At 34.4% G+C, this 17009-nt stretch overlaps 1 protein-coding gene and 2 long non-coding RNA genes across 3 annotated transcripts in view; all 3 read left to right on the forward strand.

Moving 5' to 3' along the window:
* Nucleotides 1–1266, forward strand: part of LOC127843629 (beta-catenin-like protein 1) — a 61484-nt gene extending 60218 nt beyond the window's left edge. Inside the window, exon 16 of the mRNA XM_052373326.1 lies at nt 743–1266. Coding sequence (XP_052229286.1) covers nt 743–831 — 89 coding nt within the window. The 3' untranslated portion in view covers nt 832–1266. The remainder of the gene's footprint in view (nt 1–742) is intronic.
* A 937-nt stretch (nt 1267–2203) lies between these two features.
* Nucleotides 2204–3678, forward strand: LOC127843646 (uncharacterized). Its single transcript, XR_008032259.1, has 2 exons — nt 2204–2447; nt 2610–3678. It is a non-coding gene; the product is annotated as an uncharacterized LOC127843646 (long non-coding RNA).
* Nucleotides 3679–10243: 6565 nt separating this feature from the next.
* On the forward strand, nt 10244–15154 carry LOC127843640 (uncharacterized). Its single transcript, XR_008032252.1, has 4 exons — nt 10244–10367; nt 13016–13119; nt 13553–13609; nt 14677–15154. It is a non-coding gene; the product is annotated as an uncharacterized LOC127843640 (long non-coding RNA).
* The last annotated feature ends 1855 nt before the right edge of the window (nt 15155–17009 follow it).

The raw sequence follows: 17009 nt of genomic DNA on the forward strand, positions 1-17009 counted from the left end.
CTGTATTGTGCTGTGCAGACTGTATTGTGCAGACTGTATTGTGCTGTGCAGACTGTATTGTGCTGTGCAGACTGTATTGTGCTGTGCAGACTGTATTGTGCTGTGCAGACTGTATTGTGCTGTGCAGACTGTATTGTGCTGTGCAGACTGTATTGTGCTGCGCAGACTGTATTGGGCTGCGCAGACTGTATTGTGCTGTGCAGACTGTATTGTGTAGACTGTATTGTGCTGTGCAGACTGTATTGTGCTGTGCAGACTGTATTGTGTAGACTGTATTGTGCTGTGCAGACTGTATTGTGCTGTGCAGACTGTATTTTGCTGTGCAGACTGTATTGTGCTGTGCAGACTGTTTTGTGCTGTGCAGACTGTATTGTGCTGCGCAGACTATATTGTGCTGCGCAGACTGTATTGTGCTGTGCAGACTGTATTGTGCTGTGCAGACTGTATTGTGCTGCGCAGACTGTATTGTGCTGCGCAGACTGTATTGTGCTGTGCAGACTGTATTGTGCTGTGCAGACTGTATTGTGTAGACTGTATTGTGCTGTGCAGACTGTATTGTGCTGCACAGACTGTATTGTGCTGTGCAGACTGTATTGTGCTGTGCAGACTGTATTGTGCTGCGCAGACTGTATTGTGCTGTGCAGACTGTTTTGTGCTGTGCAGACTGTATTGTGCACATGCATTATGCCTAGTTTTCCCAGAAAGAGCCAAAAAAGTCAATGCAAACGTCACCTTTTTCCAGAATATGCGGGCAACATTGGAGATGCCAAGGACCCCGAGACAAGAGAGCAGGAACAGAACCACATCATGCAGCTCATTGACAAGTTCTGAAAAGGCTGTGAGGGAAGTTGGGCTGTCAATAAGTGTCGTTTTTGTGGTTAATTTAGAAAACTTTTTATCTCATAGACAAAATGTGAACAGGCGGAGAGAGTTATGGGACTGACGAGACTTCACCAGTAACGTGATGAGTGTTGAGTTTGTTGCAAACGGAGAGAAAACTTTATTTATCTCCACATTGGATGAGCTATCAACCATAGATCCACAATTGTCGATACGGAATCACTGGTGTTTAATAAAGAGATAGTAGAATTTCCGTTTTCTTCTCAATGGTTGATCCATTGACCATATGTTTACAATTGTTGGTACGGAATCAGTGTTATTTAATAAGAGGAAGTATTATTTCTGTTTTCTCAACAATGGATCATCAATGAACATTAAATATACAATTGTCGTTATGGAATCAGTGGTGTTAAACAAGAGCTTGAACTGTTTTAGTTTTTATGCTGTTACGTTTTTTAGCTCGACTATTATATATGAAATATATATAGTGGAGCTATCCTACTCACGTCGGCGTTTGCGTCTGCGTGCAAATGTTAAAGTTTTCGTACTACCCCAATTATTTTCATTGTCCCTTGACATATTGCTTTCCTATTTTGCATACTTGTTTACCAACATGACTCCAACCTATAAACAAGAGCAGACAACTCTATCAAGCATTTTGTCATAATTATGGCCCTTTTTCCACTTAGAATATGCAGCAAATGTTAATTTTTTTTTACTACCCCATTTATTTTCATTGTCCCTTGACATATTGCTTTCATATTTTGCATACTTGTTTACCAACATCACCCCAACCTATAAACAAGAGCAGACAACTCTATCAAGCATTTTGTCATTATTATTGCCCCTTTTATACTTAGAATATGCATATTATTGATAAATCTATGTTAAAGTTTGCGTACTACCCCAAATAATTCCTATATCCTTTCACATATTGTTTTTATATTTTGCATACTTGTTATCCAGCATGACCCCAACCTATAAACAAGAGCAGACCACTGTATCAAGCATTTTTACATAATTATGGCCCCTTTTATTAGATAATTGAACATTTTGCTTAAATTGCCATAACTTCTTTATGATCACGTTTTATTATTACTTTGACAAAACAACACTTACCTGAATACCACAATGGATTCCACCCAAACAATACCCCATGCCCCTACCCAGAATCCCTCCCCCACAACCTCCCCCCCATTTTTTTTTAAACATCATCTAATAAATTACCCCACCCCACATTATACCCCCCTTTCACTCCCCAACCGCCCTATCCCCCCAAATTTTTTTTTTTTTTTAAACATCATCTTATAAATTACCCCACCCCACATTATACCCCCCTCTCACCCCCCCCCCCCCCCTACCGCCCCCAAATTTTTTTTTCTCCTTTTTTAACCAGGTTTTCCTCAGGAAAAAACTGGTTATTAGATTGGCGAATGCGGGCGGGCTGGCTGGCTGGCTGGCGGGCTGGCTGGCTGGCGGGCTGGCGGAATAAGCTTGTCCGGGCCATAACTATGTCGTTCATTGTCAGAATTTAAAATCATTTGGCACATTTGTTCACCATCATTGGACGGTGTGTCGCGCGAAATAATTACGTCGATATCTCCAAGGTCAAGGTCACACTTTGAGTTCAAAGGTCAAAAATGGCCATAAATGAGCTTGTCCGAGCCATAACTATGTCGTTCATCGTCAGATTTTAAAATCATTTGGCACATTTGTTCACCATCATTGGACGGTGTGTCGCGCGAAATAATTACGTCGATATCTCCAAGGTCAAGGTCACACTTTGAGTTCAAAGGTCAAAAATGGCCATAAATGAGCTTGTCCTGGCCATAACTATGTCATTCATTGTGAGATTTTAAAATCATTTGGCACATTTGTTCACCATCATGGGACGGTGTGTCCCACGAAAGAATCACGTCAATATCTCCAATGTCAAGGTCGCCACGACTAAAAATAGATTTAAAAAAAAAAAAAATTACAAAGGGGGTTAATTTTTTTTGGTCATTTCAAAAGTTCAGTTTGAGTTTTCTCCCTTTATCAGATTTTTTTTTCACAATGAAAACCTGGTTTTGTGACAATTTTGTCCCTTGTTTATTTTTGAAATAATAATAAATGACCACACCCCACATTTTACCCCCTCTCAACCCCCCCCCCCCCCCCCAAAAAAAAAATAAAAAAAAATTTCCTTTTTTATTTTTGAAAGATCGTCTAATAAATTATTGAATATGAACAATTTCCCCATGATGGCTTACGTTATAATGTCAAGCACTCGAATAGTTGAGCGCGCTGTCCTCTGACAGCTCTTGTTTATGTCCCCCACCACTCCACCACTATATTCGGAGACATATTGTTTTTGCCCTTTCTGTTGGTTGGTTTGTTTGCCCAAACTTTAACATTTTGCAATAACTTTTGCTATATTGAAGATAGCAACTTCATATTTGGCATGCATGTGTATCTCATGGAGCTGCACATTTTGAGTGGTGAAAGGTCAAGGTCATCCTTCAAGGTCAAAGGTCAAAAAAACTTAATCAAAGCGGCGCAGAAGGGGACATAGTGTTTTACATCTCTTGTTTCGTTATGTGAACACTGCAGGTATTTGAAACAGCTTTTATGTGCTTTGTGAATATAAATGTGTTATGTTTTGTTAGGCATACATGAATTTTTGTGAACAAGAAAGCGTGTAGCATGTTAATAGTCATTCAAAAAGACGGTTTACGACAACAGATTTATGTAAGCAAACACAAGTGATAACCTGACATGTAACAAGATATTATGTCTAAATAAATTTGAATAAATTATATTAAAATAATGTACATCTTAAATAAATTGATAATCAACTTTGTTTATTGATTTTAATTTTATGCTTTCCGATGTTTTATAGAGAAATATCAGTGAAAAAACTGATATTTCACTCTTTCAGACAGTGAAAAATAACAGTGAAAATTCTCGATTATTTTCATTGTTTTACTGGAACTATTTTTTAGATATCATTGGTTTTCCCATTGTTACCCCCAATTAAAGTCAATTTTACCAAAGTGACTACTCTGCATTGATTTTTATAAAAACATCTGTATGAGCTTTCTTTTAAAATGCATGGGGGGTACCCAAAGGGGAATTATAATTTCCAGACTGGCAAAATACAAAAATAATCATTTGTAAGCATAAAATAAAAAGAAAATTTGTTGGTTGGTGGATTATTGATTTTAATTCACTCGTGATGATAGAAAAAAATATTTTCACTAGTAGCTGCACCACTCGTTCAAATATCATTTTCTATGATCACTCGTGAATAAAAATAGATATTCCACATAATCTAACAAATATCCTCGATGTATCAAAAAAAGGCAATTTTTGTAAAACTATCTTCCCCAAAAAAGGTTAGGTTGGTGGGTCAAACTTTTATTATAGGGAAAAAGAAATGCTAGGCGTCATTCTTTTTGTGCATGCATGCATGGGGGCATGTTTCTGTCCGTCACTCTAAAGACTCTGTTGGCAACTCCTTCAATTTGCATGCAAAGAAGTATACAGTATAAAAAAGTATACATTATATCTAGTGATTTTCGGGTCAAGGTAAATTTTAGTTTCCGCATAATATTAATTCGACCCCATGCCTTATCAGTTATATATCTTACTACATTCATTCGACGCGAAGATATTTGTGGGAACTAATATGAGGTGTTTTTGTAGACAGCATTATGAAGTTGTTTGGTTATTGTTTTCTAGCAAACATGAGTGCTTTTGATAACAGGATTGACACATCATTCATCGTGAAATAATAGAAATAAATAAACAATGTACAAAAAGATTATGTAGAGGTAAATTAAATGTAGGTCATTATACAAAGAAGCTTGTTTTTCGATATAATTCACAGTAACAAAGAGGACGACTTCCTAAGAAGCCTTATAATGTGTTTTAAAGGTGTTTATAAATGTACACCTGCACATGTCAAATGATATATATTGTAGAGTGTTTGATTTTACTTACTAATATGATCAATCCGACCATATATCGGACTATTTAAAAAGCGTTAGAAATTGATTAAACAAGAATACCAGTGAAACTGATGGATGCTCCCCGATGATGCGCTTTGTCAATCTATGTGTTAATTGTGTAACCACCTAAAAAATCTATTATTAGCCGCGGTGACATTGACCTTGACCCCAGTGACCTCAAACCTCATCAAAAGGTATAGGTCCATGCAAGGTACCTACATGCCAAATATGTAAGAGATCGGTAAAATATTGAACGCGCTATGAGAAACTGTAACAAAAGTGTGACGGAAGGAAGGAAGTACGAAGTTCAAACTGGCAACTAAATGCTCCACCGGAAATATTTCGGGGAGCATAAAAACAACATCTAAAACAGTATAAGAGTATTCTGTAATAATGATCATTTTAGTTGCAATAATTATACACGTTATATAGTATCGTTACCAAAATCAAACTGACGTTTGGTAAAGAGATAACTTGTTTACAACATGTAGTACAACAATTTGATAAGAACATACCGTTTAAAATTTGTTAACATAACAGGTTCTATAAATCCGTTGGCACTTTTCATATCAATAGGGGTTGATTATGCTTTGCATATAAAAAAACGCGGACAAGCAGTCATGTACGCAGTATTTTGAACTTTCAGTTGCACAAACCTTACGAACAAGAAATGTAGAGCCCGAGTGTCCAACAATTTATAGTCGTGCCAATTTTTTATGATTTATATACCTGTGATATTCCAATTCTAGCAGTCCTACAGAAACCAAATGAGGACCTACATTGGGATAGTTACATTTACGCATTGTTAAATTTTACATATTTCACACCACAAAAAAGAAACAGATTGAAATGAATTGCTAATGGTCGTTACAATTTCAAAAAGCTTTACATTATTTCTACTAAATGTATAATAATATTGTATAATAATATTTATGTACGTAAACAACTTGATAAAACCGCAAGGCACGGAGACTTGGTATTTTGCATGTACCATCGTATGTTGATTCAAGTTTTTCCAATAATTAATGACCTTATGGTCAAAGTTGACCACACCCTGTGGGTTACTTGTTTTGCTTATATGTATAAGAGTGAATACTTACAAAAAACATCTCTAAAACCGCAAGGCCTATATGTTAGGTGTTTGGTATGTAACATCGTATGGTGGTCTTCCCCAAGTATTTTGTCCATGCCACTGGGATAAAAACTGGCCACGCGCTACGAGTACCGTAATAACGCTTAGTTTTCGGACACCCCCTTTTTAAGCCAAAAATAATTATTTTGTGTGATTTTAAATCTGCGGACATACGGGTTTTCGTAAAAAGTTAATGACTCTAAAATTTCTGAAAGTATATTTTAATCAAGTCAAATCTCTTTATTGGCAAACAAAACTTAAGTAACATAATACCAGTAATCAAAATCAACTGATATTTCGCAAAATATTTGGTAAAATAAAGTTAACCCACAACAAATCAGTGTTCCTTATAGCAATTGCTATATTTTTCGAAATAGTGTACGAAATATAAGTTGATTTTGAGTGTTTATGGGCATTTAAATGTGTCATAGCTTTTAATCGGGTGCCAATTGTCCGGGTTGAAAATTTATTCGGGTGCTAATTATCCTGGTCGACAAATTAACAAGGTACCCATTGTCCGGAAATGCAAAAAACGCAGGGGGGGGGGCGTTTGTCCGGATACCATATTTTACAGCGATGTTTTACCAGATATCTGCCCTGTTTTCGCTTATCTGCTTGCCCTTCATTCATGGGTTTTTACAACTGGATTAAGATCATGAAACCTGGCATAAGAATGCCCGAGGGCAGTAGATCATTGGGTAAGTTACCAATAATACCGGTTATAAACAAAAGTTTCACCCAACAGAAATTGAAATTATATCATATTATGGAAGCGGTATGTTTAATGTTTCTATTTAAAATATATTTTAGGTAAGAGATTGCAAAGATGTGAACTCGTGTTTATTGGCGTCGCACTGGAGTGCGGCGACTATATATGTAATGCATTTTTTTTCGCTTATGGAAGGAGAAGTTATTTTACGGATCAATGTATATATTTTTGTTTCAAGAATATCTTGCATAGTGGTGATTTTTTGTGTAAATTAGTGTAAATAAGTACTGCATTTGTGCCTATTACATTAATTACAACATTTATTGCCAATAATGCAAAGCTAATTGTTTTAATTAATAACTGATCCACAACTGATCACAGGGGAAAGATCACAGGGACTGGGCAAATACCCGAAACTTTCTGGTTTTGTATAAAAACAAAACATAATCATAATATATTTATTTTATGTTTTTTTCTAACAATATCGCAGACTTTTGCTGTTCGAGTTTTGGTTAACGTGTATTTTCTTCAATTTTACAAGACGACAGCGATTACACGGTTTATTGCTTTATTAATAACCGTTACACTACATGCACTATGTGGCTGGGAATGAGATTTTGAACCATTTGGCGCTGACGTCGTTTCCATAATAACTTTAATTGTGATGACCGTTTCGCGTACTTTGTTAACACACTTCTTGAGATAAAACAATAATTTTGAAGAATAACCTAAACCATGGTAATTAAGTTTAGGGAACAATACTTTTCCGTATTTTCTTATTGTTTTTAGCTCACCTGATTGCTCAGGTGAGCTTTTCTGACCGGTCTTTGTCTGTCGTATGTCCGTCCCTCCGTCCGTCGGTAAACATTTGCTCGTAAACACTCTGGAGGCCACATTTCTTGTCCCATCTTCATGAAACTTGATCAAAAGCTTTGCCCCAATAAAATTTCGGCCGAGTTCTAAACTGGGTTGTGCCGGGTCAAAAACTAGGTCACAAGGTAAAAAAAGAAGAAAAACCTTGTAAACACTGTAGAAGTCACATTTTATGTTCAATCTTCATGTAACTTTGTCAAAATGTTTGTCTAAATGATATCTTGATTGAGTTCAAAAGTGGTTCCTGTGTGTTGAAAAACATGGTCGCCAGTGGGCGGGGAAGTTTTCCTTATTTGGCTATAGAGAAACCTTGTAAACACTTTAGAAGTCACAGTTTTTGCCCAATCATCATGAAAGTTCGTCAATACATTGATTTTATTGATTTCTTGGACGAGTTTGAAAATGGTCCAGATCGGTGAAAAACATGTCCGCCAGGGGGCGGGGCAGTTTTCTCTATATGTATATAGTGAAAACACTCTAGAAGTCACATTTTCGGTCTAATGTTCATGAAATTTTGTCAGAACATGTGTTTTTTGGATATGACAGTTGAGTTCGAAAATGGTTCGGATCGGTAAAAAAGCATGGCCGCCAGTGGGGGGGGGGGTCATTTTCCTTATATTTATATAGTAATAACAGCTTTTGAACACTATATAGTTTATCATGTCAAGGGAAGTAACTGCAAATGAAAAATTATGTTGAATTGACACAGTTGTCTCCCTTTTAAAAATATTTGTTTTGAGCACAAGAAGATTAAGTGGAATTAATTATAAATGATAGTTTTACATTCTGGAAGATAGCAAACTTTTGAATATGTTTTTTATTGTTTGATGATTCTGTACAATATGGCATTCTTTTGTCAAACAATTAAAGCGAGACTATGCGATTTTTATATGTGTTAAATTGTAATATATTGATAAATACATGTTACAATAACACAAAATAGACAAGATATTGAAGCGAATTTCATAAAATGCAGCAAAGACAAATTAGCGTCCCGAGCTGATGGTGACGAAGATATTTCGTACATATTTTCCTACATTAACCGAAGAATTCGTCTTTTTATTAGGATCTGAGTTAGTGTTCGTGTGTCGAATGAATAGACATCGCTGCAGGAATTGACATGACGCCTTATCTATGATCGCTCCGCCCAATAGAATTGATCCACCAATCAGCGATCGATCAATCGGGCGCACTCGTTAGCAACGACCTGTCCGCCATTTTCTAGAGAAGCTACATGTTTAGGTTCATTTTTATTCCAACGAGTTTCTTTTGTTTTCCTCTTAAAAATGGTTAAACGGTGTCAATGGGGATTATGTAACTCGGACAATCGATATCCTGAAAGATTGGTTGATGACATGTATATATCTTGAAAAGTTGCATATACGTTGGGTGAGATATTTTTCTCTTACACATTAAACGAATAAAAATGATGGATGTGTTATGTTTTTGTTTACTTACAATATTTCCCAATTAATATAAGGAAAGTTAAGATCGCCCAGAATAATAAGATGATAGAAAAACATATTAGAAGCTCGTTATAGTAAGCTGTTAAAATTCTTGGTATTTTCTAGATTGCCAGTAGAAAAGATGTGTATACCCAGTGATATGTTTAAATTGGCCGTTCATTCATGTGCACCAAACAGATTTAAAAACTTTGTGTCATTTAACAATTCATAATATTCAGCTGATATAGCGTCTTTTGCATAAATGACAACACCTCTATTATGATCCTTCAACCTTGACGTGAAACACTGGAATTCTTTCAATGCATATTCCTGATGGTAAACATTGTAGGTCTTGATATTCTTAGGAAACACAACGGTTACAATCCCAATGTGTATATCCTTCAATAACATCACAATTTTTAATTCATCAATCTTGCTCAACAAATTGTCAGCATTTGTGCACTTAACTTTCAGCTTTTTAACTGCGTCAGACTTCGACAGAAAAGAATTTAAATTATTTTTCTATAGAAGTTGTTTTAATGAGTTTGTCTCTACGTAGGATGCTCTTTCGTATGAATTCATGGAATTACTAGTATTTCTTAAATTTTCTGAAATACCTTTATTGACAATTTAAGTATCATCAATTCAACTATTATTCAACAAACTGGTCTCTGATAATCTTGAATTTTCACAATATATAATCGTCGAACAGTCTCAACTATTATTTAAAATATCTGATTTACAATCAGAAACAGCAATGGAAGGAATATCAAATTGAACGGGTAAAACATCCAAACTAGAACTGTCAACATATGTATAGGTTTGAAAAGAAGAATTAATTCTCTTGAAAAGAATTTCTCCTGCAAACCCTGGGTGGAGTATGCCGGACAGTGACATATTCATGGTCGCCTACACCGTCTCTTAAACATAGCAAATCCTGTGGCATGCCTTGTTCCCATTACTGTACAAAATCTGCATTCCATTTTACAATGATAAATGTCTAATAAGAGTCTCTCATTTAGATATAACATGGAAACTGTCGATGATAAAAAACAATGTTGAACGATTGTCCTATATATGCAGTCAAGTAAACCGCGAAAAAATATTACTTGTTCCGAGCATGGCTCTATCTTATTTCTGCCGTCCTTATATTCCTTATGATAATGCTAAATTTAAATATTATTGATATTTGATTATTTTTTCTGGAAACCATGCTTAATGTTTTATAAGCTTAACAGTCTGAAAACGTGATTTAATTAGGTTAAAATATAGTTTTAGTTGAATGTAACCCCACTCAAAAAGCAACAACAACAACATCAAGTGACAACAACAACGTAAATGTCACAACACTGAACTGGGACAAACTTAAATTTCTGGTTTGTATTACAAAAGAACACATTTATCAAACTTCGGAAGAAGATTTAATGCTTTAAAACGTAATAACATATATAAACGCTCTTTGTTGACCTTTATGATGACTTAAAATTGACTACTAAAATGATATTCCGTTGATGTTGAAAAAAATTGCTTGAGAAATTGGTGACTGCAACTAAACCCTTAGACTCTTCAGGGGCTACCTGAAAAAGACAAATATATATTGACTTTTAATAATCTTTAATAATCAATTTTAAAAGCTTTGTAAAACATGAATTATACACTAACACTTTTAGCCATGTTTAAGGACAAATACCTCAGGAATGTGTGGGGATGCAAAGTGTCCTTCACATCTACAATTCATGGTTATTACATGTTTGAAGTTTTAATTTAATCTTTTAGGAAATGTGGAAGACATTCACATAGTACACATACTACTAACATTTTATGCCAACACCCAAACAAGAGGTTTTTTTTGCAATGTATTTAAATTAAACAGTTAATGTTGATGCTGTTAAAAGTTTAATAAGTAGGCCTACATCGATGTCATACAAACATCTGTTGTACACATGTTCTTTTTTTATAAGTGATGAAACCATTTTCAATCCATTAATTTACGCATTTTAATTTATGAATTAACAGTATAGGTAATGGAACTACAATTGTATTGCTATCATAGCTATTCAGGTACTTTTTACAACAATGTTACATTAAAAGGTTTACACTGATGTTCCATTTGAAAATCACAGAATCTGTTTCTGTTTTTTACAATGGTTAATTGAAACATATTTTTGCACCATTTTATGTGTCCAGAATCTTCAAAGGAGGCAATGAAAATAAACAATTGTATCAAATATTCTTTGTCTGAACACTGTTTTCTTTGCCTTTACATTAAGGTTTTTTGTATATTGTATTGTGCTAGTAATTTATTTACCTCAACTTATTAACAATAGCTATTGTACTCATCCATTTGTCATTGTCTGTATTAAGGTTTGCGTACAACATCTCCATATCACTGCTTCGACCACAGGTATAATCCCCAATTTGTACTTATAAAATCAGGTTAATGATGCATGCATATTAAGATAAAGTTGATTTCTGTAGTAGTACAGAAATATGTAACAGAAATTCAATATAATCTTCACACATGACTTCATGTTAGGTCATGCACTTACCAACAGGACCCATAACTCTGACCTGCCATTTAGCAGATTATACCCCTTTTGCACTGAAATCAGGTTACTGTGTGCATGCAATAACTCCATATCTATATTTACTACACATATTTTAACAAGGGCTGTTTGTAAAACATGCATGCCCCCCATATGTCAGTTGTAGTGGCAGCCATTGTGTGAATACGTTTATTGTCTCTGTGACCTTGACCTTTGACCTAGTGACCTGAAAATCAATAGGGGTCATCTGCCAGTCATGATCAATGTACCTTTGAAGTTTCATGATCCTAGGCCTAATTATTCTTGCGTTATCATCAGGAAAGCATTTTACTGTTTCGAGTCACTGTGACCTTGACCTTTGGCCTAGTGACCTGAAAATCAATAGGGGTCATCTGCCAGTCATGATCAAAGTACCTATGAAGTTTCATGATCCTAGGCGTAAGCTTTCTTGAGTTATCATCCAGAAACCATTTTACTGTGTCAAGTCACCATGACCTTGACCTTTGACCTAGTGACCTGAAAATCAATAGGGGTCATCTACGAGTCATGATCAATGTACCTATGAAGTTTCATGATCCTAGGACCTTGACTTTTTATCTAGTGACCTGAAAATCAATAAGGTTCATCTGCGAGTCATGATCAATGTACCTATAAAGTTTCATGATCCTAGGCGTCAGCGTTCTTGAGTTATCATCCGGAAACCATTTTACTGGTTCGAGTCACCGTGACCTTTGACCTAGTGACCTGAAAATCAATAGGGGTCATCTGCGAGCCATGATCAATGTACCAATGAAGTTTCATGATCCTAGGCGAAAGCGTTCTTGAGTTATCATCCGGAAACCATTCGGTGGACGGACGGAACGACTGACCGACATGTGCAAAACAATATACCCCCTCTTCTTCGAAGGGGGGCATAAATATCATAAGGTGCAATAACTCTTAAATTCCTGCAGAGAGTTGTGGTTCATGTTCGACACACTCCTCCACAAACCCTTCTTATCAGGGTTTTAAATTACGTTCCATTTGAATCCCTTGAAGACTTCACGAGTAATAAATACCAGTAATGCTCAGTACAATAAACAGGACAGATTGACAGAAGGATATTTTGGCACAGTCTTATTTCTTGTTTAAAGAGATCGAGATATTCACCTTCAAATATAATTATGTCTTCCTTCTAATTTTATCAGAAAGTGCACATACTGGGTAAATATCAAATGTAAAGAAAACAGCTCCTTTTATTGAGGCTGAATCTTTTGTTAAGCCTCATTAAAAAGAATTAGTGTTCACAAAAATGAGTATTATGTAGACTGTCATTTAAAAACAGCTGTGTGCTTAGTACACACATTAAAATAAAACATTAATTGCAGAATACCAGTATTACTGGTACGTAAATTTCAGCATATATTGATCAGGTTTATACATGTATGTTTTCAAATAATTATTGACTTACTGAATTAATTTACATTTAAAACTTTCAGGTTTCCAACATTTTATTGATACAGACTGTTACCTTACACTGTTACCTGCAGTGCATCAACAAAGAAGCTGAAGAAAAGGAATGAAAATGGGAATTTTAAAAAATGTACGTTTTGTGGTGTTATGTAAGAATGGCTGCTTACAGTGAGTGAAATTGCGTTAGGAATATTGTTTAAATAAAATGGACTCAATGCTGGAAAAAAAGCATCAATTCATTAGTGCATTTGTCTTACTAATATTCTTAAGTTCATGTTTCTAATGTTTAGCCTGAAATACCATGATAGGATTACAGTATTTGCAGTGGGCTACTCTCATTGGTTGAGTTCTAGTAGAGTACAATACCTAATTAATGCCCCACAACAGGGACTAAATACATATTCATACATAACGGCTAGTGTTGGATTATTTGTTGCCAGCAGTAAAATCAAACTATTTACTGAATGACAATTGTTATAAAATTTTATCTGTTGAGCCTTCACGATCAACAGTATGTTTGCAGAACATAAATTTACATGAACATGATGTTTTTTTCACTTCAGATTGGAATCTTCAGCATTGGTCTTTATTTTGGAATATATATTGAACAAAACTATGATGTGAGTATTGAATCATTTCCTATACTATAAAATAGCAATTATGTAATCTATGTAATGTCCACCTTGCAATTTAGGGACTGTGATAAACAAACAAGCTTTTTCTGTTAACATAGTCTTCATAACAAACCTGGAACTGATGCATCTCAAACAAAACCTGCTTACTTATCAGGTTTGTGTTGCTTGCCATCATTTACATGTGATTAAAAAATTACTGCCTCGCCACAAAAGTTGTTATTTGATTGGTCATGAAATAGTTTCTCATCAATTCTCCACCTAAATGTACCCTTGAGACATTGTTTGATAGTCACCATGACTCAAGGTGACCCAGGAGGCCAAAGCTGTGTAGATTATAAAGGTATGGCACTTAACAAGTATAAAATGTAATGTTTGCTTATAGATTCTTAAATATTATTAGCATTTGTGAGCAGTAATGACTATATAACTTAATACTATGTACTGCAATTTATCTTCACTTCTTTTCAACGATTTACTGTTGTGAATGGAGGCAATATGTAATTGCTTTTATAATGCAAATCAAATTTTAAAAAAGTCATAGTATTTTCCCCAATACACATCAATACTTTAATCAGTTAGCATTAACAACAAGTTTCATTTTTGTTCAGGTGCTTATTGTCCCCTACCGGTGAAACCGGAGGGTACTTATGGTTTGCACTCCGTCTGTCTGTCAGTCAGTCAGTTAGTCTGTTTGTCACACTATTCTGGATCCTGCGATAATTTTAAAAGTTCTTCATATTTTTTCATGAAACTTGAAATATGGATAAATGGCAATATGTAGATTATGCACTTCATTTCATTTTGTTCCTACGTCAAGAATTCTGGTTGCTATTGCAACAAACATTAAAAAAAATAATATAAAAAATAAATAAATCAGACAATGGTGGAGTTTGTCCGGTAGTGGACAATATTGCTTGGCAATCTCGTTATAGTTATATTATGATTTTAACTGACAGTTTCTATCAATGGTTTCAGAATTAAATTGTTTAAATATTCATTGCTTAATGGTAAAAACTCAAATGTGTAGTGTACAGATGTAAATCATATTTCAGGTTCCATTCAGGGCAAACAATCCACAAGAAGTCTACAACAAGATCTTACAGTATGTGGAAAGCATTAAGAAGGATAAAGACAGCTGACAACATTCTAATGCTTCTTGTTGCTTCTTTGTTATAATACATTAATTCGAAACTAGACCATGCAACAATAATATGATCACCTTAAACAATACCCAGATCTTTCACGGTGTTTATAGTAAATCATGCATTATTAGTGTGTACAAAATGCTGTATAGAGATAGCGGTGTAGCAATTTTTGTTAAATGCAACTATTGATGATAACTTGTATTCTATTAGTTCTTCGTGTGTTCTTCTTGTGTTCTTCATCACAATTTTTATATAAGATATTCATGCAGGCATGTCCATTTGAGATAGTACCAGAAGTGTAGGAATAAGTGAAATCTGTTTATCGCTTGTATTGATATAATTCAATGTTTGTGGATATTGTTCAAATATAAATGGCTGAATAGATGCTGACATTTCTCTTGAATAAATATTAAGTATTCTGTAAACATAAACAATTGCGCAATTTGAGTGTTCCTTTATATTAATATATAATATGGAAATAGAAACAGGTCAACATTTCTTGTTATATTTCAGATTAGTAATACAGCATAAATAATCATAGCAACTTAAAATCAAAGTGACAAAGCTTTAAAATGGACAGGGCACTCGATAAAAGTAAACGAAAGGGCCAAAGGCCCTAGGTTGCTCATAATTGAACTGGAGGAACTCGTAGTTCTAAACAGGTTTTGGGATGTTTGTATAATAAATAAGGCTTCTGACCTTCCTCTTTACCCAATACCATTTTTTAACTAAGCTGAGATATCATTAGAACACGTTTTCATAAAATATATGCCGATAAGGCAAAAATGTTTGACAGGTTCCCTAAACACAATTTTAATATAAAATGAAGCAGTTAAGGCAATTTGTAACGAAAACAAATCTAACATCAAAAGAATATTATAAATGCAAAATAATTTATATTGAAGACAGATATTTGTAATGATTCTTTTTCTTGATTGCAAAAACATCAATACAACATTAGCCATGTAGATAGGTTATGCAAACTGAAAATAATGTGTGTGTTTGTTCCTATTTGACCAATCCACTCACACCATATTTGAATGTTAGCATACATTTACAAATCAAAGAAAATTAAATATTTTTAATTGAAGCAAAATATTTATTAATAAAAAATATATATTATATTTTATACATTAGTAGACACTATTAATTGTTTATAAAGTGATTAAAAATTTTGGTTTAAAGGGAACTTTTCACGTTTTGGTAAACTGCCAAAATTGAGAAAAAGTATTTCAGATTTGCAAATTTTCTGTGTTGTTATATTTGCGAGGAAACAGTTGTACTGAACATTTAGTATGCTCCAAAATATACATAATATACATCTTTTGACGTTAACAAAAGAATTCTCCAAATTATTCAATCATTTCACATTTGTAACACTTTATAATTTTCAGGTTTTCCAAATTATTCAATCATTTCACATTTGTAACACTTTATAATTTTCAGGTTTTTTATCATTATTCTTAGTCATATTACGAGGATTACTTATATTAAGTATGAAATACACCACTTACTATATGAGCACAGATGGCTGAGTGGTTCAAGTGTTAGACTTTTACTCCGATGATCTGTGGTTCGAACCCTGGTGGTTAACTTTATTTCTTTCTTTATTTTTATTCTTGCTTCTTTACTGGAGCAATTTAGTTCAAATATTTAGATTTATCAATTTAAAGCATTTAACATCAAACTTGAATACATTCCCAAATTAGTGAAAAGGTCCCTTTAAGGGTAAGACTTGTGTGAGTAGCTTGGTCGAACAGGGCCCCATGTCCTCTACAAACAATCATTGTTCAATAGTAAATATATTACTTTAATGTTCTCAGATGTGTCACAGGCACTCGGCATTAGCTATTACCCCCCCCCCCCCCCCAGCTGCTACCCCCTTCCCAAACTCTCAAAATTGTCCATTAGTAATAAAAAATAACATAACAAAAAAGTTTGTCGATATTTTTTTTCTACATACATATATATAAATATATATATATAAATAAAAAAAAATTAAACAAACTTTTTTTGTCATGGGGGTAGAACTTTTTTGTCATGGGGGGTAGAAGCTAATACCGAGTGCCTGTGAGATGTGTGATGTTTGCAAATGAATCAAAGTTTTCTGTCCAAATAAAAATTGAAAATAGAATAAAAACATTGCATTAATCTGCAAACGTTACAGTGTGCCTACGTTTAGAGATTCAAAGAAGTGAAAATAAATATACTTGAGTTTTAAGTCTTTGACATGATGAATA

The sequence above is a fragment of the Dreissena polymorpha genome, chromosome 9, assembly GCF_020536995.1.
Source record: "Dreissena polymorpha isolate Duluth1 chromosome 9, UMN_Dpol_1.0, whole genome shotgun sequence".
Classification (NCBI taxonomy): domain Eukaryota; kingdom Metazoa; phylum Mollusca; class Bivalvia; order Myida; family Dreissenidae; genus Dreissena; species Dreissena polymorpha.